The 26,018-nt window shown below is 43.6% G+C and overlaps 2 protein-coding genes and 1 pseudogene across 2 annotated transcripts; 2 read left to right on the top strand and 1 right to left on the bottom strand.

Moving 5' to 3' along the window:
- Positions 1–702: 702 nt before the first annotated feature.
- On the top strand, positions 703–1,614 carry LOC116812583 (ADP/ATP translocase 2-like; annotated as a pseudogene).
- A 16,571-nt stretch (positions 1,615–18,185) lies between these two features.
- On the top strand, positions 18,186–18,633 carry LOC116812582 (cytochrome c oxidase subunit 7B, mitochondrial). Its single transcript, XM_032758377.2, has one exon. The coding sequence runs from the start codon at positions 18,266–18,268 to the stop codon at positions 18,506–18,508; it is 243 nt and encodes an 80-aa protein (XP_032614268.1). The 5' UTR covers positions 18,186–18,265; the 3' UTR covers positions 18,509–18,633.
- Positions 18,634–20,927: 2,294 nt separating this feature from the next.
- Positions 20,928–24,258, bottom strand: LSM5 (LSM5 homolog, U6 small nuclear RNA and mRNA degradation associated). The gene is made up of 5 exons (XM_032758374.2): positions 24,190–24,258; positions 23,137–23,232; positions 22,503–22,530; positions 21,564–21,636; positions 20,928–21,172 (listed from the first exon to the last, which is right to left on the bottom strand). The coding sequence occupies exons 1-5, from the start codon at positions 24,233–24,235 to the stop codon at positions 21,140–21,142; spliced, it is 276 nt and encodes a 91-aa protein (XP_032614265.1). The 5' UTR covers positions 24,236–24,258; the 3' UTR covers positions 20,928–21,139.
- Positions 24,259–26,018: the final 1,760 nt, after the last annotated feature.

Genomic DNA, 26,018 nt, shown 5'->3' with positions numbered 1-26,018 from the left:
TGTTGTGAATAGCATGCTTAGAACAGCGCCTAGCACAAGGAAAAAACACTCTAAATGTCACCTACTTCATATCACTTTGATGGTGGCTGTGAGCCAGGACAAGTCCCCAAGTGCAGAACTTTGACACCACACCACGTATTTCCTCTGCCCGTTGCATAGAGAGTCATACCTATCTGTCCTAGCCTTGCAGAGCTACTCGAATGAGAATGTGAGTGCACACTTTCTGAGTTCCAGGCCACCCACTTTGTCAATTGATTGCACAAAGTAGCTGGGTCCCACTGCTCAGGTGATAGCACTCTCACTAGACTCAGTCATCTCATTCCTCCCTAAGGGCATCAGGGTTATTCATGGAGTTTCAAGAATTCCTCAGGACACAACCTTGATTTGGGTTTAAACCAGATCGGAAGTCCACTTTTCTATCAAGTGTCACTGACCCATGATGAATAGATTATCAAAACCATGAAGGTAAAAAGTAATTGATTTAGGCGTTTTTATTTGTTAAAAGAATGGAAATACTTTTCACATTATATTTTGGTTTTATCTTGAGCAGTCAAGGAAGAGAGATTGGGAAGTTATAAAGGGACCTGAGGAAAAAAATGAAGCTTTGGAATTTAACAAAAACTAATATTGTTTCCCCACAGCCCTGGCGTCAAAGCCAGTTCCCGGCCCAGTCCCGTCCTGCAGCAGCCTGCCGCCTGCCTCCTCTTTACTTTCAACATGACAGATGCAGCTGTGTCCTTCACCAAGGACTTCCTGGCAGGTGGAGTGGCAGCAGCCATCGCCAAGATGGGGGTAGCGCCCATCGAGAGGGTCAAGCTGTTGCTGGAGGTACAGCATGCCAGCAAGAAGATCACCGCAGATATGCAATACAAGGGCATTATAGACTGCGTGGTCCATATTCTCAAGGAGCAGGCAGTCCTGTCCTTCTGGCACCATAACCTGGTCAATGTCATCAGATACTTCCCCACCCAGGCTCTTAACGTGGCCTTCAAAGATAAACACAAGCAGATCTTCCTGGGTAGTGTGGACAAGAGGACCTAGTTTGGGATCTACTTTGCAGGGAATCTGGCATCAGGTGGTGCCGCTGGGGCCACATCCTTGTGTTTTGTGTACCCTCTTGATTTTGCCCATACCTGTCTAGCAGCTGACGTGGGTAAAGCTGGAGCTGAAAGGGAATTCTGAGGCCTCGGTGACTGCCTGGTTAAGATCTACAAAACTGATGGGATTAAGGGCCTGTACCAAGGCTTTAACTTGTCTGTGCAGGGTATTATCATCTGCCGAGCTGCCTACTTTGGTATCTATGACACTGCAAAGGGAATGCTTCCAGATCCCAGGAATACCCACATCGTCATCAGCTGGATGATCACTCAGACTGTCACTGCCATTGCTGGGTTGACTTCCCATTCATTTGACACCGTTCGATGCCGCATGCTGATGCAGTCAGGGTGCAAAGGAACTGACGTCATGTATACAGGCACACTTGACTGCTGGAGGAAGATTGCTGGTGATGAAGGAGGCAAAGCTTTTCTCAAGGGTGCATGGTCCAGTGTTCTCAGAGGCATGGGTGGTGCTTTTGTGCTTGTCTTATATGATGAAATCAAGAAGCACACATAAGTTATTTCCCGGGATTTTCACCCCTGTGAACAGTCATGTTGTATTATATAACATATCTTGAGCGTTCTCGACAGACTCCTGGCTGTCAATTTATCAGTAGCAACTATTTACTGGTTGAAAATGGGAAGCAAACCGGGTGTGGTGGCTCATGCCTGTAATCCCAGCACTTTGGGAGGCTGAGGCGGATGGATCATGAGATCAGGAGATTGAGACCATCCTGGTTAACACGGTGAAACCCCATCTCTACTAAAAATACAACAAATTTGCCAAGCGTGTGGCACGCGCCTGTAATCCCAGCTACTCAGGAGGCTGAGGCGGGAGAATCCCTTGAACCTGGGAGGCGGAGGTTGCAGTGAGCCGAGATGGCATCACTGCACTCCAGCCTGGGCAACAGAGCGAGACTCTGTCTCAAAAAAAAAAAAAAAAAGAAAGAAAGAAAAGAAAATGGGAAGCAATAATATTCATCTGACCAGTTTTCTCTTAAAGCCATTTCCATGAGGATGGTGATGGGACTCAATTATATTTTTTATTTCATTCACACCTGATAAATAACAAATTTGGAGAAATAAAAATATCTAAAATTTAAAAAAAACTAATATTGTTTGTTTGGCCTGGGAAGGGATAGGAGGCAGGGCAGGAACGAATGGTGCACAACCCAGTAGATTTTTTAAAAAGGAAACATTGTCAAAATGTGTTCTAAACAGTATGTTCATCTCTATTTGAAATCTGAAGGCACATTTTGTAGATAAAACTGAATTATTTTCATGGGGGCAAATACCCATCATGTGACTTGAAACATTGCTGCTCAAGATCATCGCTGCATTTTAGAGTTTTAGTCCCTTGGGTTATTCTGTTCCCACTGCTTGGAATGCGTTTCCCTCTAGCAGGAAAATATTAACATGCATTACCTCTTCATGCATTACCATGATTACCTGTTCAGGAAAGCCTCTCCTGACCTCTCCCAGGGGAGCTGATCACACTTCCCCTTCCCTTTGTGCACCCATGGCACTTTCTTTTTTCTTTTTTTTTTTTTGAGACGAAGTTTCACTCTTACTGCCCAGGCTGGAGCGCAATGGCGCGATCTCGGCTCACCGCAACCTCCGCCTCCCAGGTTCAAGCGATTCTTCTGCCTCAGCCTCCCTAGTAGCTGGGATTACAGGCATGTGCCACCACGCCTGGCTAATTTTGTATTTTTAGTAGAGACAGCGTTTCTCCATGTTGGTTAAGCTGGTCTTGAACTCCCAACCTCAGGTGATCCGCCCGCCTCGGCCTCCCAAAGTGCTGGGATTACAGGCATGAGCCACTGCGCCCGGCCTACCCACGGCACTTTCTTTCCACTCCCCTGTACAGCGCCCTACAGCTGAAAGGGCATGCCTGTGTCCTCCGTCTAATTAAGAACTTTTTCGCTAGCTTCTCTTGCCATTCTTTTTACTGTCTCTAAACAGCACTGGCATATAATGGGCACTCAACATACATGACATAAGAGGCCATAGATCAGTGAGTTTCAAATGAACCCATATGTTAAATAAGTTAAGTCAAGAGCTGGATTTAAATCAGACGCTAGAAGTGTCTCACCCTTACATTGTCCACTTTCAACGAACCACTCCAGGAATTAATTATTGCAAACATAAAAAATGAAAGAAATCACATGTCTTTGAGCAAATCAGGGACCTGTGGATGGGATTATCTGGCTTGTGCATCCCCAGACCTGTTGTTCTTTACCTCCCTCTGGCTGTCCACTCTCCAAGAATAGGCAGAGTTATAATAACCCTATCCTTCAGATCTTGTCGTTGCGGCAGCTTTCATTAAAGTTTTGTTGATGTAACAACCAAATGTAATGAATAGACTTGGCTTGAATCCTAATTCAGAAACCCACTGTAAAAACATAGTTTTGAGACAACTAGGTAAATGTAATACAGCTTTAATCCTGGGTATTAAATAATATCAATGAATTACTTCCAATTTTATCATATGTAATAATGGTATTGTCCTATAAGAAAGTATGCTTATATTTAAGAATTGTATACAGAAGTATTTAGGGATACAAAGACATATTGACAGAGATTTCCTTTAAGAGACTACAGCCAGCCGTGCGCGGTGGCTCACGCCTGTAATCCTGGCACTTTGGGAGGCCGAGGCAGGTGGATCACAAGGTCAGGAGATCGAGACCATCCTGGCTAACACCGTGAAACCCCGTCTATACTAAAAATGCAACAACAACAAAAAAGAAAAATTGCCGGTCGCTGTGGCGGGCGTCCGTAGTCCCAGCTACTCGGGAGGCGGAGGCAGGAGAACTGCTTGAACCCGGGAGGCGGAGATTGCAGTGAGCCGAGATTGCGCCACTGCACCCAGCCTGGGTGACAGAGCGAAACTCTGTCTGAAAAAAAAAAAAAAACTACAGCCAATAGTCTGTACAGTGGCTCACGCCTGTAATCCCACCACTTTGGAAGGCCGAGGTGAGCGGATCACAAGGTCAAGAGATTGAGACCTTCCTGGCAAACACGGTGAAACCCCACCTCTACTAAAAACACAAAAAATTGGCCGGGCGTGGTGGTGTGCTCCTGTAGCCCCAGCTACTCTGCAGGCTGAGGACCGAGAATGGCGTGAGCCCGGGAGGCGGAGCTTGTAGTGAGCCGAGATTGCACCACTGCACTCCAGCCTGGGTGACAGAGCAAGACTCGTCTCAAAAAAAAAAAAAAAAAAAAAAACAAACCCACAGCCAAAATAAAAAACAAAAGAGAGAGAAAGGAAGGGCAGAGAGAAAAAAGGAGGGAGAAAAGGAAGAGGAAGAATGAAAGATGAAGCAAATATGGCATTATGTTGATCACTGTTGAATCTAGGAATAGGTATTTTCTCTAGTTTTGTGAATGTTTGAATATTTTCATAATAAAACAGGGTTTCAAAAGGCTTTCTGGGAAAGTAAATGTAAAGGAGTTGATAAAAATAATGTCAAACAATCTTTGGATTCATTTCATTCCTGTAGCTTTTCCCAGGCTTCTGCGAGTCAGCCCCTGAAGGCTTTGTTGACCACAGACATCTGAACCAACTAAGAGCAGGAATTCCCCTGAGGCAAGCTATTCCAACTTTCCTTGCTTTGGAAAATTCTGTCTTGTCTCCAACAAGCTCTGAATCCAGGCCCAAAACAGCCTCCAACCTGGGCAGCAGAAGTCTTCTGTATGGTCTGATCTCAATCACTAGGACGCTATGGCTTGCATTTGGGCCTGTATCGGTTAGGCTTAACCAAGTGGGTTAAATAAGATGGCTTACTCATACAAATGGCCAGGTAGGTGGTCTACGACTGGTATGGCAGCACCACTATTGCCTTCTTCCTTTTCCTCTGCAGCATTCATCTCATCCTCTACCACCTCATCCATACTTCATTGGCCACGATCTTGTGACATGATTCTTACATGATTAAACTTTGCTGAAATAGAGGCATAGAAATGTAGTCTTTAGCTGAGCAGCCATGGAAGGAAACAGTGAAAAATGGAAGCCAACCAGCCATTTCTGCCACCATGCCCAAGCAAGAAAAAATGCTTATAATCTTCTGTGCATATATTTTTCCTGGGGGCCACTTAGAAAGAGGTGGATGGTCAAAGGCAAAAAGCAGGTGGCCAGGGCCCCCTACAAAATGGTATATTAATATCACTTCTATTGGTGGTCTTTCTGCTGGGCTTTCTGCTGACACCCAAATGTGGGTCTGCATCCTTGCTCTTATCTCCATCAGGGAGAGCGTGCCTGAGAATGGAAAGAACAAGGAGAAGAATAAGGCAAAGAGATGGACAGCTGCATCCTGATGACATCTTCAGAGCCCGTGGAGCTAGGCATGCCAGAAACTGGAAGGTTAAACTACATGAACCAATAAATATACCCCAATTTTTCTTAAAAAAAAATACTGCTTAACCTTTGTCACTGTAACATGTCACCCGCACAATTGGAGAAGTCTTGAGGGTAGGGAGCTCTGCAAAGGGAGGAAGACAGGAGGCACTCCAGGCACTGCAGCTGTTGCCAGGAATGAAGAAACTCCCTCCTGTGGAGCACCTACTGCCCATCCCGCACCGTGGGGTGCTCTCATATCACATATATTTCATATATATTAGCCCTTATATATTACATCTATAATATAATATATATTATCGAATACAGTATTTCATATCATTCTCATATAACCCTGAAGTACGTGTTACCATCCCCATTTTGCAGAGTAGGGCACCAAGGCTTAGAGATATTAAGTAACTTCTCCAAGGTCACACAATTGAGAAATGACAAAACGGTATTAGAAGCCAGATTCCCCCACCCCATCCCCAAGCTGCCTTTAAATTCCTCCTTGGGCCCTCTTCCTTGCAGGCTCCTGTCCCATCGAAGTCCCTCTCCTGATCCCCCCATATCATTTGTCTTCTGCTGCTGATTGTCAGCATTTCTCAAGGTCCCAGGGGCTGTGAGTTGGAAGAGGCATCACTCTGAGTAGTAATGCACCTGCAGGGAAAAGATGGCTCTTTAGAAATAAGCTAGAAATGAGTATCTCTATGATACCCACGGAGAAAGTGCAAGAGTTCGGACACAAGCGGTTTCAGCCTCTGGGGGAGAGGAAGGTAATTTTATCCAGGGTAACCCAACCATCATCATCCAGTCACAGAGGTGGAGAGGCACAGCCAAGAGCTCTGAATTAGGTTCCAATGATCTAAGCACCAGTTCCAGCACAGCCCCTGAATCCCTTATCAAGTTAAGGCCTCTCTTTGAGCCTAGGTCTCCCCACCTATAAAGTGAGGGACTGGGCCTAGAGGTGATGTAAGCTCCTTTCCAGCTCATCCCACCACTCTAGACCTGTGCCTTGAGAAGCCACAGATCTCAATGCAGGCCTGTGTCATCCTCAAGCACTAGTCACTGGGAAAGCAGGAAGTCCTTGGGTGAGGTGCTCACCTCTCGGAGTTTATTTTCCCAACACAGGTGTCAGATGGAATAGAAGAAACTAGGTGTCTATGCATGCTCTTTTGTGGTTTCTATCACAATGGAAAATTCCTTGAGCATCTACAGTCCCCACCTGTGGTGATGTGAACACCCAGCCTGGATCCAGGAAAACACCTGGGCCAAATTACTTCACTGAGCATTTCCCTCCTTCCTCAGCCCTTTCTCACCCTCCTGCTGGCACAGGCTGCCGCGTGCCTGACTCAAGTTTCTCCACTAACTAAATGTCACACTTCCAGCTGCAATCAACAAGAGATGCTCTCCAGGCAATTCAGTACAGGAAAAAATAAGGTCCTTCCCACTTCTTATTACCCTCATGAGATGCTGACTGTGGAGCTGGCTAAAACCAATGACAAATAACAGGGTTACTACGAGGAAGTATGAATGGGACCTGTGGCCCAAGAAACAGCAATTATGGACACAAAAAAATGCATGAAAAGAGGTAAGTAGAGTCCTTCCCAGAGAACAGAGGAGACAGGAGAGCCCATGACCCACATCTGAGTAACCACACCCCATGGCCACGATCTTCTATTCTAGTACATTTCCCTATTGTTATAGTAGATACAATGATAAATTATTTTATAGGATGCCACAGCTCTTTTTGGAAAGCAGTATAGATGTAAAAGCCAGTCAGGATGTTACCAGCTGATATCCAATCATGAAGGAATAGGGATCCAGTTAGCCCTCATGTCAACATGGAAAGTTATTCAAGTTAAAGCATTTCGCATCTATGAGCCCTTTGGATCTCCAGAGTAACTGTGTGGAGTAAGAAAGGTCTGAGTCATTGCTTTGGCTTAAAAGATGAGAAAACCAAGATCCAAAGAGGGAAAATAGCTTGCCGGAGCTCACTCAGTCTGTAGCATTAGGGCTTCTACACCAGATCATGATTTCTTTTTTTTTTTTTTTTTTTTGAGACGGAGTCTCGCTGTCGCCCAGGCTGGAGTGCAGTGGCGCGATCTCGGCTCACTGCAGGCTCCGCCCCCGGGGTTCACGCCATTCTCCTGCCTCAGCCTCCCGAGTAGCTGGGACTACAGGCGCCCGCCACCTTGCCTGGCTAATTTTTTTTTTTTGTATTTTTAGTAGAGACGAGGTTTCACTGTGTTAGCCAGGATGGTCTCGACCTCCTGACCTCATGATCTGCCCGCCTCGGCCTCCCAAAATGCTGGGATTACAGGCGTGAGCCACCGTGCCCGGCCCATGATTCCTCTTGAAGTGGCGTTCAGTCTGATGGTTTTCAAGTTTGTTCTCATTGAAACAGAAGAGAAAAGGAGAAGGAAGCAAGGAAAGCAAGGAGCATTACAGCTTTAAAAGATTAGCTACAGTGGCCGGGCACAGTGGTTCATGCCTATAATCCCAGTGCTTTAGGAGGCCAAGGCGGGAGGATGGCTTGAGTCCAGGAGTTCCAGACCAGCCTGAGCAACATGGTGAAACCCCATTTCTACAAAAAATACCAAAAAATTAGCCAGGCACTTGCCTGTAGTCCCAGCTAGTCAGGAGGCTGAGGCAGAAGGATGGCTTGAGCCTGGGAGGCAGAGGTTGCAGTGAGCCAAGATTGTGCCACTGCACTCCAGACTGGGCAACACAGCAAGACCCTGCCTCAAAAAAAAAAAAAAAAGGCTGGGTGCAGTGGCTCACGCCTGTAATCCCAGCACTTTGGGAGGCCGAGGCAGGCAGATCACGAGGTCAGGAGATCGAGACCATTCTGGCTATCACGGTGAAACCCCGTCTCTACTAAAAATCAAAAAAAAAAAAAAAAAAAAAAAAAAAAGAGCCAGGCACCCTGGCGGGCGCCTATAGTCCCAGCCACTCAGGAGGCTGAGGCAGGAGAATGGCGTGAACCCAAGAGGCGGAGCTTGCAGTGAGCCAAGATAGCGCCACCGCACTGCGGCCTGGGCAAAAGAGCGAGACTCCATCTGAAAAAAAAAGATTAGTTATCATGTCTAAAACTGCTAAATTCCCACAGGACATTAAGTCAGAGCAATCCACAGATGTGGGGACAGGCTCCCAAGTTCCCAAAGGCTCCCAATTCACCTCAGATTCCAAACACAGCATGGCCAGCAGTGATAGCAGTGATGGGGTGCCCATGGTTACAGGGAAGAGGGAGCATGTCTGAGCCCCAAGGACATGTCCCCTCACCAGAAGTCAACCTCCCCTTCTCCCTACTGAGGCCTCAGGCCCTGGGCTGATATCCTCTTCCACTGAAGTGCAGACAACCAAGATAGAGAGTCAGTGCTAGAAAGGAACCCAAACATTCAGCTTCACTCGTGTTTTATAGGTAAAAATGTTGAAGCCCTGAAAGAAAAAAGAGTGACTTGCCCCAAGGTTACACAGCCACTTGGTGACAAACTCAAGTTTCCTGATTGCCCTTCCATCTCCCTTTCCAAACTGTTGACCTCCCTTCTTCTCCTGTGTGTGGCTGACACAGTTCCCAGACTCCTTCCTATCAAGGGGCCCAGGGAAAAATACTGGGCCCAGAAGATGCATAGTTTACATCTGGAAGCTGTGCAGCTCTTGTCACTGGTTTGGTTTTGGTTTTTACTTAAACCCTCTCCTCTCCAGGGGAGGAGATTTAGCTTTGTCAAGCAGAGTCACTATGCTCTCCCGGGATCTTTACTCCTTTCTGAACTCATGCTGTTTTTTGAAGCCACTTCATCATACCTATGACTCTTTATTCCCCTGTGATAAAACCTCCAGACCTCTGAAATCATCCCTTCATCCTGGCTTCCAAAGCACTCTCCTCTAAATTCACCAGGAAAAGCTGAATAGATCTGAACCTGCAACCGCCAAAAGATTCCCCATCCTCCTTGTAAACCAGATGGTGCAAACAGGTCCTTTAAAGAAGAAAATGCCTTAACTCCACCCTCCAGAAGTTGCCAAGGCTCATTCTGACTCAGGCAAACCTGATTTTCAGATGCACCTTGTATTCCAGCTACTTCACATCACTCACAGCTCCTAATGCCAAATCCTTCACATCTCCCTTCCTATTCCCTTTGTCCCTCTTCTCTGCCTAACATGTACCTGCTCATTTGCCAAGGCCCAGCTCAAGGATCTCCTCCTCTAGGATGCTATGTCAATCTGGCCTAGCAAGGTTCAGATGAAGAGACTTTATTTAATGAAAGGATTGCTCACGAAGATAAAGGCAGCATAACAAAATGATCGAGGAACTGTGAGGCCCCCAGACAATGGCAAATGTGGGAAGCCATTACTACCCCAGGACTGAATGGGATTAGGAGAGGAGACAGTGTTAGTAGAGCCCTTTGAGAGATAAAGACTTCTTTGCTTTAATAAAATAATAATAGGCTGGGCGCAGTGGCTCATGCCTGTAATCCCAGCACTCTGGGAGGCCGAGGCGGGTGCATCACGAGGTCAAGAGATCAAGACTATCCTGGCCAACATGGTGAAACCCTATCTCTACTAAAAATACAAAAATTAGCTGGGCATGGTGGCGTGCGCCTGAGTTCCAGCTACTCAGGAGGCTGGGGCAGGAGAATCTCTTGAACCCAGGAGGCAGAGGTTGCAGTGAGCCGAGATCACACCACTGCACTCCAGCCTGGTGACAGAGCAAGACTCTGTCTCAATAAATAAATAAATAAAATAATAATGATTATTATCAGGTAATACTTGCTGTAATTTAAAAAAAAGAGAGAGCTAGAGACTTCTTGCCAGAGCTTAAAAGAAAAAGAAAAAAAAGAAAGTGAGCTAGAGACAAGGAAGAGGAGTTGCCAGTGTGTGCTGCAGTCATGGGGAGGCTCAGCCACTGCTGAGACAGAGTGCTGAAGCAAGAACATGCCAGAGAAGAAATGCTTCAGCCACTCTCTCTTTCCACCCTCTGATCTCCCAACCCGTCACAGAGGGCAACTGAGCACAGGCCGCACAGTAGGCTGGATTCAGCATCCCAGGACACAGAACAGGGAATGGATGGGGCAGACAGAGACTATCTAGCATAGATGTCTTTCCTGCTTCCCATTCCCACCACAAGCATAATCTAGCCCTCTCCTCTTTACAAGCTGAAAAGGCTAACATATTCATGATATCATATCACATGTAGGGAATCTCTAGCTCCCTGGCCAGGCAGTGAGCTTCTGGAGGGCAGGCACAAAGTGATACTCAATAAATGATTGTTTTATTAATGAATTAATGATAACCAGGTGTAGGGAAAAGAAAGAGAGATCAGACTGTCACTGTGTCTATGTAGAAAGGGAAGACTTAAGAGACTCCATTTTGAAAAAGACCTGTACTTTAAACAATTGCTTTGCTTAGATGTTGTTAATTTGTAGCTTTGCCCCAGCCACTTTGACCCACCCTGGAGCTCACAAAAACATGTGTTGTATAAAATCAAGGTTTAAGGGATCTAGGCTGTGCAGGACATGCCTTGTTAACAACATGTTTACAAGCAGTATACTTGGTAAAAGTCATCGCCATTCTCTAGTCTCAATAAACCAGGGGCACAATACATTGTGGAAAGCCCTAGGGACCTCTGCCCTTGAAAGCGGGGTATTGTCCAAGGTTTCTCCCCATGTGATAGTCTGAAATATGGCCTCGTGGGATGAGAAAGACCTGACTGTCCCCCAGCCCGACACCCGTAAAGGGTCTGTGCTGAGGTGGATTAGTAAAAGAGGAAAGCCTCTTGCAGTTGAGATAGAGGAAAGCCACTGTCTCCTGCCTGCCCCTGGGAACTGAATGTCTCGGTATAAAACCCGATTGTACATTTGTTCAATTCTGAGATAGGAGAAAAACCGCCCTATGGTGGGAGGCAAGACATGTTTGCAGTAATGCTGCTTTGTTATTCTTTACTCCGCTGAGATGTTTGGGTGGAGAGAAACATAAATCTGGCTTACGTGCACATCTAGGCATAGTACCTTCCCTTGAACCTAATTATGACATAGATTCTTTTGCTCACATGTTTTTTGCTGACCTTCTCCTTATTATCACCCTGCTCTCCTACTACATTCCTTTTTGCTGAAATAATGAAAATAATAATCAATAAAAACTGAGGGAACTCAGAGGCCAGTTCCGGTGCAGGTCCTTGGTGTGCTGAGTGCCGGTCCCCTGGACCCACTGTTGTTCCTCTATACTTTGTCTCTGTGTCTTATTTATTTGCTCCGTCTCTCATCCTACCCGACTAGAAATACCCACAGGTGTGGAGGGGCAGGCCACCCCTTCAACCAGGAACATATTTTGAAATCTTCCACCTCTTTATTTCACTCCCCTTACTATCTTAAACCTGGTTGCTTTGTGAGTTCAATTATTTTCCAATTAATAAAGCCTGCATTCTTAGTAACCATCTTAATTCAACAAATATTATCTGAGCCCTTGTGCCCCAAGCACTGTGCTTTGTGTAACAGAAGATTTAAAAATAACTAGGGGCCAGGAGCGGTGGCTCACGCCTATAACCCCAGCACTTTGGGAGGCCAAGGTGGGCAGATCACGAGGTCAGGAGTTTGAGACCAGCCTGACCAACATGGTGAAACCCCGTCTCTACTAAAAATACAAAAATTAGCTGGGCATGGTGGCTCGTGCCTGTAGTCCCAGATACTAGGGAGGCTGAGGCGGGAGAATCGCTTGAACCCAGGAGGCAAGGTCGTGCCACTGCACTCCAGTCTGGGTGACAGAGCGAGACCCTGTCTCAGAAAAAATAAAAATAAAAAAATAACTAGGGGTTCTATTCTAGAGGTAACTGTTATGGACTAAGTGATAGGTTGCTCCAACTGTTGACAAGGAATTGCTGTGATGGAAAACCTGTAAAAATAAGTTGCTTCAGAGGCTCTTTAAATAATGATAATAACTAGCACCATTTATTAAGCCCTTACTATGTAATTGAAACTATACTGGATGATTTACATACCTTGTATTGTCAATCGTTACAACCTTGAGAGGTGCTTATTATTCCCAATTTATGAATGAAGAAATTGAGGTTAGAGAGGTTAAGTCACCTGCCCCAAATCACGTGATTAACAAATCAGGGTAAAATTAGAGTCAAGGTAAGTCTGATTCTACAGCCCATGTTTTCATTCACAACACTACCTGCTGAAAGACAGTATTTTACAATAGAAAAGACACCTTATATAGAAAATATGAAATAAATGGATGAAAAACAGATTCCTCTTTTGAAAAAAAAAAAAAAAAGGAAGGAGGCGTGAAATAGTAGTATATTCAACCCTTTACCTGCCCTTGTGGTGTGATCCAATAGTAAGTTCAGCAGAGTATGAGACAAGAAACCTGAGTTCAAATGAGGCTCTGGGGAAAACTAAAAAGCCTTGGCTCTAGCAACTAGCTGCCTGCCTAGCTCCACAGTGTCCTCTTGTGGTCAGCTGGTGTTATGCATGATTTTTCTTAAATTCAAGAATGAAATGTCTAATAAAGCAAAGATTCAGTCAGGGTCACTCCTGGATAAAGTAGATGAGTTCTGTTTTCTGACCACTCTCTATTCCAGCCTCATGCCCACTAACCTCAACTCCCTGTGACAGAAGTACATAGAGCGTGAATTTGGGTGTCGGGTTGATGTGAGAAGTACCAGCTCCACTTCTTAGAGAGATGTCAGCCAGGAGGCCTGCTGTCTTCCAAGTGTGGTACTCATAGAGCACCAGGACCCTGCTAGAGCTCCGAAGCTTCTGCCTCTGATCTTCCCAGGTAACAGCCAGAAGCCCACTTGCATCACTGCACTGAGGGCCAATCTACCACACCAGCCAAACTCAACATACTCAGATGATGGTGGCCCATACTCTAGTCTATGGTCCAACAGTGTAATAGGATTTGTTTCCTTTGAAACCAGGACTGTGCATGGTATGAACTGCTTGAGGCTGTTATTTTTCTAGGAGAGAGTAGCTACTCAAGACAGTTTCACGGTATAACAAAAGCCTCCATGGCCTGTCCTATATAAGCATTGAGTAGTGATACAGGACTTTCTGGAGGAAGAGACATTTGAGCCTAGTCTTGAATACAAGTAAACCAAATGAAGATAGGTTTGGAGATAAGGCTCTTCCCACAAAAGTCCAACATGAGTAAAGCCAAAGGCCAAAGAGGGGAAACAGCCAGTGTTATAAATTCTGTGCTATGAAGGCAAGACTGAGATGTGGCTGAGAAGGTCAATAGGCACCCCTCATGGTAACCTGTTAAGGAACCTGGCCTTTCATTGTATAGAAGGCAACTTACTGAAAGGTTTGAAAGCCGGCCGGGTGGAGTGGCTTAAGCCTGTAATCCCAGCACTTTGGGAGGCCAAGGGGGGTGGATCACCTGAGGTTGGGAGTTCAAGACCAGCCTGACCAACATGGAGAAACCCCGTCTCTACTAAAAATACAAAATTAGCGAGGCATGGTAACTCATACCTGTAATCCCAGCTACTCAGGAGGCTGAGGCAGGAGAATCGCTTGAACATGGGAGGCAGAGGTTGCTGTGAGCCAAGATCATGCCATGGCACTCCAGCCTGGGCAACAAGAGCAAAACTCCGTCTCAAAAAAAAAAGCCAAACACAGCATGACCATATCCTGCATTTTAGATCAATCAGTCAGTTGCTCTGATGGTCTGATGGCTGGGATGGACAGATATGACAGGGTAGAGATGGGAGGCAGGCAGGAAGGCAGAGGAGGTTTTGTCTCAGTACAGCAAAGACTCGAAGGCTATTGGAGTCTTGAGGGGCCAATAATTAGCACTCTTCTTCCACAATTGAGTTCTGAACCAATTGAGAACAAAGGCAAAGTAGTAAACAGACAGCGGTCATTGTTATTACTACTACATTGGATGATGTAACTTATATCTACAGACTGTAGTTAACTTCTTTGTTTGGAACTCCAGAATTATTCAGATGTACCCACCAAACCACAGGCAAACCACAGACCACCCCAGACTTCTTCATGTGGAAGCAGACACCTCTAAAACTTACAGGAAAAAGCAGAGCAGAACCCACACTCCCTCAGGCAACTCAGTCTGCATGTCTCTGGGCATACAGAATAAAAGGACAGAGAGAGGGCAGATGTGTTACATTAATTAAACTTTCATGTAGAAGAAAATATCAGAGGTAGAAAAGAAGCATTATTCCCTTACATTCCCCATCTTTTTGTTCTTTTCACTCACTGAACTTAACCATTAGAGCCATAGAGAAGAACACAGTCTATCACTCCCAAATCCAACTGCTATTGGGATCACTGGAAGCAGTTTAGATTTTGCCCCAAAAGGCTCTAAACAGAGTCAGAATAATATATTAATTCAGGCAACTCCAAGGCTTCTGTAATTCTAAGTCTGAAAATTCACTCCATTTCCCACCCCAAAGTATGCCCACCACATGGTTGAGGCAGGAAATTAAAGAAAAATAAACTTAAAAAGAAAGAGAAATAAGTTTTCCTGTATCAGGCTGACTTGTCCCAGAGGCAGCAAAAGGCACAACCCAGACCCAGGAAGTCTTGATAATATTATCTAATGTGCTCTGGAAACTCTCCCAGCATTCCCTCAACATACGGAGAAGAAAAGCAAATTTTCCTTCGTTTTATGGAATGAGTTTATAGATTCCTGTTCTCTGTAACCAGTGACTTCAAATATTCTATTTTATCTAAGCAATAGAGTGAAGGTCAGAGCCTCTGAGCAGGCCTGTGTTATGGCCACCTGGGGGCCATAGTGAAGGTTATAGGATAAGCCCGTGCCTAGGCAAAACCTAGATAACAGACATCTGGGTTGATTGGCAATGGTCATGTGTAATCCTGAGTTATGATCTGTTACAATTTGATTAACTATCTTTGTCCTGCCTCTGTATCCCTGCTTTCAGGCCACTGTAAGCTTGCTTCAAGCTAGCCCACCCCCTTTTGTGAAGTGTGCATAAAATCAAGTGCTGTCTTTGTTCTGGGCCCAGTCTTTGAACGTTAAGTCTGCAGGGTCTGAGTACACTCAATAACAAATATATCCTCCTGTATACACCCCAAGGTCTCTCTCTGGTCCTCCTGATACTGCAACATGGTCTGTGATGGCTAATTTTAGGTGTCAAGTTAACTGGATTAAGGATATCTAGAAACCTAGTAAAGTATTATTTGGCTGTGTTTATGAGGGTGTTTGCAGATTACTTTAGGGTGTGAGTCTGAGTAGACTAGGTGAGATGAACCTTCAATGTGGGCCAGCATTCAGTTGACAGAGGGTCCAAAGAGAGCAAAAACACAGAAAAGGCAACATGTCTGTCTCCCTCCTAGAGCTGGGATAACTCTTCCTTCTCTGTCCTTGGATATAAGAACTCCTGATGTTCTGATGATGGTGTCCTCTGAGGACAGAGAAGGAAGAGTGATCCCAACTCTAGGAGACCTCTGGACTCCAGGACTTACACCAGTAGCCCCCTGGGTTCTCAGGCCTTCAGCCTCAGACTGAGAATTTTATCATCAGCAACCCAAGTTCTGAGGTCTTTGGACTTGGACTGAGCCACATCAAGGTCTCCAGCTTGCAGACAGCCTGTTTTGGGGTTTCCCAGCCTCCGTAATCGCATGAACCAATTCTCCTAATAAATCCCCTTATATGTCTATATACATATATTATTGGTTGTCTCTGGAGAACCCCAACTAATAAATGGTCTAACCTGGCATATCAGCACACCAACACCCAATAATAAAATGCCAACAGCAGAGATGCCCAAATCTACATATAATCCCTCTGCCATTATCAAATTTACTGGAATTCAAAAATTAAACATCCTTCCAAATCAAAGTCCAAAAGTGTTAAACTCCACTAGAATTAAAATCCAAAACTAAATACCCTTATTTTTGTAAGTTAAGAATCAACCAGCCTAGGCAACACGGTGACACCCTGTCTCTACAAAATATTAAAAAATTAGGCCAGGCACGGTGGCTCACAACTGTAATCCCAGCACTTTGGGAGGCCGAGGCGAGTTGATCACTTGAGCCTAGGAGTTTGAGACCAGCCTGGGCAATATGACAAGACCCGGTCTCTATCAAAAATACAAAAAATTAGCCAGGTGTGGGGGTGTGCACCTGTAGTGTGGGAGGATCACCGGAGCCCGAGAAGTCGAGGCTACAGTGAGCCATGACCACTGCACTCCAGTCTGGGTGACAGAGCAAGACCCTATCTTTAAAAAAAGAGAAAAGATAGCTGGGCATGGTGGCACGTGCCTGTGGATCCAGCTACCTGGGAGGCTAAGCAGGGAGAATCGCTTGATCCCAGTGGTTCGAAGCTGCAGTGAGCACTGATCACACCACTGCGCTCTAGCCTGGGTGACAGAGCAAGACCTTGTCTCAAAACAAACAAAAAATGTCCAACATTCTTAAGTTAAATGCCCAAAACAACCTTCCCCAAATCCTTATTCTGTTCAGTCTTAACCAGAGGGGGCTTTGATGCTCAGGTGGTTAAAGTCCTTTCAGCAGCCACAACCCAAGCTGTCACTCATGGGAAAGTAATTTCTTTAGGGCCTCAGAAGTTACACTAGATATGCCTCAGATACATCACTTTTTAAAAATTGACATGTAATTCATGTAACATGAAATCTACCCTTTTAAGGTTACAGTTCAGTGCTTTTTAGTATATTCACAAGGTTGTGCTACCATCTAATCCCAGAACATTTTCATCACCCCAAAAAGCAAACCCATACCCATTAGCAGTCACTAATATAGTTGTCTATTTCTGTGAATTTGCCTGTTCTGGATCATATAAATGAACTATGTGGTCTTTTGTGCCTGGCTTCTTTCACTTAGCATAATGTTGTTACAGTTCATCCACGTTGTGGCATACACAAGTACTTCATTCATTTTTACAGATAGATAATATTCTATTGTATGAATGTACCGCATTTCATTTATCCATCCATCCATCGATGGACATTTGGGTTGCTTCCACTTTGGGGCATTAGGAATAATGCTGCCGTGAACGTTCATACAAGTTTTTGTGCAGACATGTTTTTAGTTCTCTTGGGTATGAACTGAGGAGAGGAGTTGCAGGGTCATCTGGTAATTCTGTTTAACTTTTTGAGGAATCATCAAATTATTTTCCACAGTGCATGCATCATTTTATATTCGCACCAACAAGGTACTGGGGCTCTAATTTCTTCATATCCCAGCCAATACTTGTTACATTAATTTTTGTACAGTATTTGTTACAATTTTTTATAATTATAGCCATCCTATAGCGCCCATGAAATGGCGTTTCATTGTAGGTTTTGAGGCAGGGTCTCACTGTCACCCAGGCTGGAGTACAGTGGTGCAATCACAGCCCACTGAAATCTCAAACTCCCAGGCTCAAGCAATTCTCCTGCCTCAGCCTCCCAAGTATGTAGGACTACAGGTGCATGCACACTACCACACCACACTAATTTTTTAAAATTTTTGGTAGAGACAGGGTCTCACTATATAGCCCAGGCTGAGTCTCCAACTCCTGGCCTCAATCTATCCCTCCACCCCGACCACCTACAAGCACTGGGATTACAGACATGAGCCACTGCACCTGGCCTAACTCCTAGGATGAAAAAAGGAAGAGCTTGGGTATGACCATTAGCTCCCCTGGGATAGCAAATAAGAAAGGGGTGGAAAGAAGCAGGTGTTACATCATTTACTCCCCTCCAAAGGGAAAGAAACAACAGTGGAGGGAAAGCATTGCCCCCAAGAGGTAGAAGCAAAGTGTGGGTTTTTCAGCTGTCTTCAAGGGTACCTGAAGCGAATTTGCACCAAAGCAGCAGCTGTGTTGCCGCAGTTCTAGCTTCACCTTCACGATGTTTCCCTTGGTCAAAAACGCACTAAATCGTCTCCAAGTTCGAAGCATTCAGCAAACAATGGCAAGGCAGAGCCACCAGAAACGTACACCTGATTTTCATGACAAATACGGTAATGCTGTATTAGCTAGTGGAGCCACTTTCTGTATTGTTACATGGACATATGTAGCAACACAAGTCGGAATAGAATGGAACCTGTCCCCTGTTGGCAGAGTTACCCCAAAGGAATGGAGGAATCAGTAATCATCCCAGCTGGTGTAAAAATGAATTGTTTAAAAAACAGCTCATAATTGATGCCAAATTAAAGCACTGTGTACCCATTAAGATATGGCATTATTGAAGAAATAACGTACATTTGAAACCTAAAAAAAAAAAAAAAAAAGAAGCAAAGTGTGGGGCAACCAGCTCATACTGGCTCCTGAGAATCAACTGTCAAATCCTTGAGAATTTTGCAAACCAGTTGTTAAAGCCTTGGTAGCTTGAAATTAGCCAAGGCAGTAGTACTGACAACATGTAAATCAGAAAAAACTACAAATCAGTGCTTTGTGTTTTGGAAAATAAGGTTGGATCCTTTTTCCATGTGGTAATACCAAAATTCCAGATAGATTCCAGATTTAAATCAAACGCAGAAAACATAAAGTGCCCAAAGAAAAGAATAATCAAAGCAAAGGTCTTTCCAATCCACGTGGACCAAATACAAAAACCATAATGGACTAGGTCAACATGCAACTACATTAAAATACATCATTTATGTCAAAAATAGCACTAAGTGGCAAACTACAAACTAGGGAAATTATTAGCAAAATACATGACTAAGAGAAACCCATCAAGAATTCTTACAAATTAGTAAGAAAAAAAAAACATCTCAATGGCAAAAGCCTCATCAGATAAGTCATTTACAAAATACAAATGAGATCAAAATTAATCAAGAAAATTTTAGGCCAGGCCTGGTGGCTCATGCCTTTAATACCAGCACTTTGGGAAGCTGAGGCAGGTGGAGCGCTAGAGGTCAGGAGTTCAAGACCAGCCTGTCCAACAAGGTAAAACCCCATCTCTCTAAAAATATAAAAATCAGATGGGAGTGGTGGCGCCCACCTGTAATCCCAGCTACTCGGGAGGGTGAGGCAGGAGAATCACTTGAACCTGGGAGGCGGAGGTCACGCTGATATCGTGACATGGAACGCCAGCCTGACTGGAGGTTGCAGGGAGCCAAGGTCGATCGTGCCCTGCACTCCAGCGAGACTCTCCAAAACACACACACAAAAAAAAAAAAAAAAAAAAGGAAAAGAAAACTTTAGACATGCCAGGTTTTGCTTGTAAAAATGGCAAAGAGGAGAGAAGGTAGAACACAGCTAATGCTGGGAAGGATATAAATGGTACTATGAAAGACTCCTGGCAAAAATACACATTGGCACAAACTTTTTCTTGGCAACACAATATACACCCTTTGATCTTACACATTTTTTAGTTTATTCTAGAAAAATAAAAATGTATAAAGATCTAGTTAGAGGCCGGGCGCAGTGGCTCACGCTTGTAATCCCAGCACTTTGGGAGGCCGAGGCGGGCGGATCACGAGGTCAGGAGATCGAGACCACGGTGAAACCCCGTCTCTACTAAAAATACAAAAAAAAATTAGCCGGGCGTGGTGGCGGGTGCCTGTAGTCCCAGCTACTCGGAGAGGCTGAGGCAGGAGAATGGCGTGAACCCGGGAGGCGGAGCTTGCAGTGAGCAGAGATCGCGCCACTGCACTCCAGCCTGGGCGACAGAGCGAGACTCCGTCTCAAAAAAAAAAAAAAAAAAAAGATCTAGTTAGACTACTGTGGCCAGTAAGAATAGGCTAAATAATTTATAGTAAATCCATTTAATACTATGTACACATCGATGCTGAAATAATTGACACAGAAAGATATTCGCCATTTAAATTCAAAAAATGACTTAAGTGGAGGGTAAAAAGAGTATAATCAGGATGAGCAAGTAAAATAAAATGTGTACTGAGAGTGCACTGAGAAAGTCTACGAAGACATACAGCAAAGCATGATCAACCTTCTCCTTTTTGCTTACCTACAATTCTACAATGTGCATATATTACCTGTTTGTTTTTAACAAGAGTTTGACTTAATTTATACAGTTCAATGATCTTATTATCACTTCCATGATTTGACCTAAGTCCTAGAGTTCTTAGCTGTTTTTAGTATCCTTTATCTTAAAGCTCTGTCTCCACTCATTTCCTGGCAATTCAGTAATAACTACATTAAGGTAATAACCTTCTGAACCAATCTTATAAGCAAATAGATAAAATTTCTATCTTTAGGGTAATTCCAATAGATAATTCCTGCATTTCTACAATGTGCATATATTACCTGTACATTGTTTGTTTTCAATAGGAGTTCATGGAATTTGAAATCAGTAGAAAAATCCTCATTACAAAACAACAGCATTTTAACTGAATTTTCTAAGTGATCATTTCCGGTTGTTTAAATGCACCTGTTCAAATCAAAGTTCATCATTTTGTTTGGAACAACTTTTGTTTGAGAATCAAATGGTCATGTAAATGAGAAAACAAATAAGCATATTATGACAGAAAAGTAAGTGGCAAAATAACTACAATCTTTGTTCCACTGGCTACTGCAGTACAATAAACAAAATGACAGTTAACCAAAAACACCTTTATTTTCATCTACAAAGAAGAAGCTCTTTTCTTCTTTTTCCAGGATAATCATGATTAACTTACAAAAATGGGTACACATCTTCAAAGCACTTCCCTTTAACGGGAAACTTAGCTTTATGGGATTTAAACATTAGAAAGTGGGGAAAAAAAATTCCATTTTCTTGTCATTATAAGACAAAACAAAATCTTAAGTCGAGGAAACTCATTCACACTTCAGGTCCTTCTCCTCCAGGAACCAGCTGCATAAAGAGGAAAAAGAGTTTATTAATAACACTACCACCATGTCATCTAAAAACCCCTTGCTCTTCATTAAGCCACCTATGCCTGTCCCCTGCACTCCACATTCCCATTTTCTCCAGATTGTCAATATCTATTTACAATTCCCAACGTCATCAATTAATACTTACTATCTCAACAGCGATTAAAAGTTCCAAGCAAACTAACCTTTAGACCCAATGCCTCTTCAATAGCTGAGCTTTAGGGCCCTGACCACAGAGAACCCCCTTCCCATCTTATGCACCACTGGGCCATGATCATTTAGTCAAGCAAGCAACATTAAGGTTAGTTCTGTAATCACTGCCCCAGAAAAATGGGCTCCCATCAAAATAAAACAGTTTCAATGTGTCTTACCATTGTTATATTATTTCCATTTAGCAAAATCTGATCTAATTTAGTAATCCTTCTTCCTTCTGGTGTGATTTCACTAAATGAATAGATAAAATACAGTCAGGATAAACAGTGAAAATCAAAGCCAACATTTTGGAAATACTTACCCTCCCTAAAAAGGTTATCCTTGTATACAAATTACTCTGAGGTTGGGCAATTATATCGACAATTTTCAGATACAAAGGTTATCCACTAGGTAATGTAACCTTCATTAAAAGCAACAGAATGAACTCACTGACCTAAGACCCACGTCTATCAGACAGAGCTTCATAAAAAGAAGTGAAAGCTTGCCCAGGAGATCAAATATGAAATGAAATGTTTTTTGGGTTTTTTTTTTTTTAAGAGACAGGGTCTTGCTCTATTGCCCAGCCTGAGTACAGTGGTACAATCATAGTTCACTGTAGCCTAGAACTCCTGGGCTCAAGGGATCCTCACCCTCCAGAGCAGCTAGGACTACAGCTGCCCCCCACCATACCCAGATAATTTTTAAATTTTTTATAGAGACAGGGGTCTCCCTTTGTTGCCCAGGCTGGTCTCAAACTCCCAGGCTCAATCCTCCTCCTTTGGCCTTCCAGAGTGCTAGGATTACAGGGGTGAGCCACCATGTCCAGCCTAAATGCTCTTACTATCAGTTCCTTGATTTGACCTGAACCCTAAAATTCCTGGCTCTTTTTGTTATCTTCTACCTTAAAACTGTGTCTCCACTAATTTTCTAGGCGTTTACTAATAATTACATTAAGGTAGTAACACTCTGATCCAATTTTACAAGCAAACAGATAAAACTTCTATCTTTAACTTTATTCCACCAACAGGTAATGTTTTCTCATAAATAATTTTACTCAAAAGTAGTAAAACTGTCTTTAATTAAGAAGAGATTCCCCCCAATTCTTTAACACTACTCACAACTCAGTGACATCTTCCAGTACCATATCTGAAATTTGGTGTTAAGAAAATACAGAATTTACTCCCGCTTCTGCCTTTGTTCAGCTTTTTTTGTTTTTGTTTTCGTTTTTTGTTTTTTTTTTTTTTTTGAGACAAAGTCTCGCTCTGTCATCCAGGCTTAAATGCAGTGGTACAATCACACCTCACTGCAGCCTCCACCTTTTGGGCTTAAAGGATCCTCCTGCCTTAGCCCCGGAGATTAGCTGGGCCCACAAGTGTACGTCACCATGCCCAGCTAATTTTTGTAATTTTTGTGGAGACAGGGTTTCATCATCTTGCCCAGGCTGGTCTCAAACTCCTGGGCTCAAGCGATCCACCCACCTCGCCCTCCCAAAGTGCTGGGATTACAGGCGTGAGCCACTGGGCTCGCCTGCTCAGTTTAATTATAATGTTTAACACAATGGCTCAAATTCAAAATGCTTGTTGTTGATAGGAACTTTACCGTCTTTCAATACATACCTCTTAAAACATTATCATAAGTTCCCTGAGAATGAACTGATTTTTATTATAATAATCACAAATATACTGATTATCTATAGTTCTTATGTTATTACTTAAGAAAAACCTATACCACCACCACCTTTTAAAAGGATACTGACAAAGTCATCAAATCCTAGAAGAGTACCAACAATTTCCTTATCACTCTTCATCACGATGTGAATTCTTGATCCTATACATTTGTCCACAAGCTCTGAGGAGAGAAAAAATATTATTTTACCATTCATTATTTCAACAAATATTTGAGTGCCTACTGGCACTCTTACTTGCATATAGTGAAAGAAAAACCAGGAAAAACATTCATTCAATAACTTTAGGTCTAATAATACAAATCTCAGTTCAAGCACAGCATCTGGCACATAATAAGCATTCCAAAAGGGTCTGTGGCATGAAGGAATGAAAACTTTTCAATCACGGCCACGACCACTAGTTCAATCACTCTTCACCAGCTACAAAAATATAAGAGGAGATAGGTATGATTATATTCACCGGAAACTCTCCTGTCACTGCTTCCCTCCCCCAACTCTGTCTATCTTCTGTGCTCTGACGGTAGCTTGAACATCTCTTTAGCTAGCCTAGCATTATGTGGCATGATGTCTACTTGTCCAGTATTCTCTCCTCCACTAGCTTGTGTGCTATTTGAAGGCAATGGCTATGGTTTAAGTTGATCATTGAAAAATGCCCAGGCACGGTATCTAGTGTATAGATACTCAGTTACTACTTATTGAATGAATAAATCACAGAGCTGGTTTCCATATTCCTAATTCAAGGCTCATTCCGGACCAGGGCGTTAGTGTCACTAACCAACCATATACATAATATGGTCTATCTAATCTGGGGATCGTAAACGCCAGGCTGAGAAGTGGGCCTACTACCTATAACACTGCAGAGGTGGGCTCACAACAAAGGAGGCCGACGACGCGTTCACTAAATGTGGACCTTTTTCAGTGACGGTCTGGTTTGAGGAGTCAAAGTCCTTGCCTGGAGGAGCCCGACCACGTTAAAGAGCAGGGGCGGCCTGCTGTCGCGAAGACTTGGAGCCGAGAGTCGAACCGCATTTGGTCTTATACATTTCCCCTTGGAACAGCCCCTCGGCCCCCAATCCTGAACGTCCGCTCCCTATTCCTGCTCCCCAAAGGGCGGTGATTACCTAACGGCAGCAGCTGCGACGGATTGGTAGTAGCGTTAGCCGCCATGGCTATGCCGGAAGTGGCCTGTCTTCATCGATGGTGGGACGACTTTGAAAAGCGCGCTTCCGCTTTTTCTGCAGCCCAAACAGGCTCGACCAATCTGAGGCCGAGCGAACGATCTAGTCGGCTGCGTGGGTCGCGTTCACTGGCTTTTTTCCCCGGCAAGTGAGATCCGGTGAAATATTTCATGCCCACTGGACATTTTACCATCTCAGCAGATACCCGTTCTGCCCTTGAAGTTTTGGAGAGACGTTGAAGATATTTTGCCTTGTGAATAAATTGTTCCTGACACCTTTGAGTCGTCTTCTCCCGTAAAGTTGCATTTCCTCTCAAGCCGGAATCTTCAAACCAGTATAAATCAATTCGTATTTCCTGCCATCAATTAACTATTACAATTTTCGTTACAACTACTCATTAAAGAATCTATTTCTTTTTAAAGTCCAGTGGATTGAAAATCTGCAACTAGCATTTTTTAAAATTTTTCTTTAGTGGGGATTTAAAATATGTTTTTTAAACCTTTTACTACTTTAATTCATCGTTATCTTTTTATGTCTGGTAGTCTTATTAATTATAGGCTTTTAAATTCAGTTTCTTCAACAATTCTCGTCTCACAGGCAACCACCAGATGTCACTCTAAATTATTGCAGAAGTGGAAAATCATGCTTTCCACTTCTGTGTTGAAAACAGCAAACAAAGTATCGGCCCTAGTCTGTTTTATATTTGTATCCTAGGAACTTAAACCTGAACAGTCTAGGTCAGGCGCAGTGGTAACGACTGTAATCCCAGCACTTTGGGAGGCCGAGGTGCGCGGATCACCTGAGGTCAGGAGTTCGAGACCAGCCTGGCCAACATGGGCGAAACCCCGTCTCTACTAAAAATACGAAAATTAGCTAGGCGTGGTGGCGTGCGCCTGTAGTCCCAGCTACTTGGGAGGCAAAGGCAGAAGAACTGCTTGAACCCGAGAGACAGCGGTTGCAGTGAGCCTAGATCATGCACCTGCACTCCAGCCTGAGCAACAAGACCGAAACTCCGTCTCAAAAAAAAAAAAAAAGCTAAACAATAAACATGAGTGGCCACAAAGAACGTCATTCGTTCATACAACAAATGGTCATTAAGCACCCATTATTCCTTCATGGACTGAGTTCCTCAAGGCTGAGAATTATGGGAAGAAGTAGTTTACGTGATTAAATTTCTTCATTTTGAATTAAATGACTTTGGTTCAAATTCCATGGTCAGTTATTTGACAATGGGCAAGTTATTTTAACTTTTTAAGTCTCAATATACCCATTGGAAAAAATGGGGACAATAGTATTTACTTGTAAGATTAACGTGAAGATTGAGATAATCTATGAAAAGTGGTCAGCATAGGACCTGGCACATAGTAAGACCTTTTAAACGTGAGCTGTTATTACTTATCCTTGTTTTCTAATACATGATGTCTGGCTCAGAGTGAAGCTACATAAAGCTAGCCATTGCTAGCTGGTTTTGCATTCATCTTATTTTTATAACCAGACATAAGCCACTTTAAGGAAGCAATTTCTTATTTTATATACTGTGCACACTACATTTCCAGGCACACTGTAGGGTCTAATGAATATTCTTTAAATTGATTATCACTATTTCATTCATACCCATCAACATTCTCCTTACTCTTCATAAGATTTTAAATACAAAGTAATGCCAAATTTGTTTGTGACGCTTCTTTCTTTCTCTTTCTCTTTTTTTCTTTCTTTTTGTCCAATCCTCATTTGGTTGAAAACCACCTTGGGGGAAGGGGGGAGGGACAGCA

Source organism: Hylobates moloch, unplaced genomic scaffold (genome assembly GCF_009828535.3).
Source record: "Hylobates moloch isolate HMO894 unplaced genomic scaffold, HMol_V3 SCAFFOLD_1, whole genome shotgun sequence".
NCBI lineage: Eukaryota > Metazoa > Chordata > Mammalia > Primates > Hylobatidae > Hylobates > Hylobates moloch.
The sequence above is the reverse complement of the archived record's forward strand: the minus strand, read 5'-3'. Positions and strand labels throughout refer to the sequence as shown.

What these genes read in the sequence shown, in the direction of transcription:
- LOC116812582 (XM_032758377.2), top strand. Translation starts at nt 18,266, where the DNA reads ATGTTTCCCTTGGTCAAAAACGCACTAAATCGTCTCCAAGTTCGAAGC.
- LSM5 (XM_032758374.2), bottom strand. Translation starts at nt 24,235, where the DNA reads ATGGCGGCTAACGCTACTACCAATCCGTCGCAGCTGCTGCCGTTAG. An exon ending in CTGGAAGATGTCACTGAGTT is followed by an intron (nt 21,637 to 22,502) that starts GTGAGTAGTGTT and finishes CTATTCATTTAG; the next exon opens with TGAAATCACACCAGAAGGAA. An exon ending in ATGGAAATAATATAACAATG is followed by an intron (nt 21,173 to 21,563) that starts GTAAGACACATT and finishes CTCTTTATGCAG; the next exon opens with CTGGTTCCTGGAGGAGAAGG.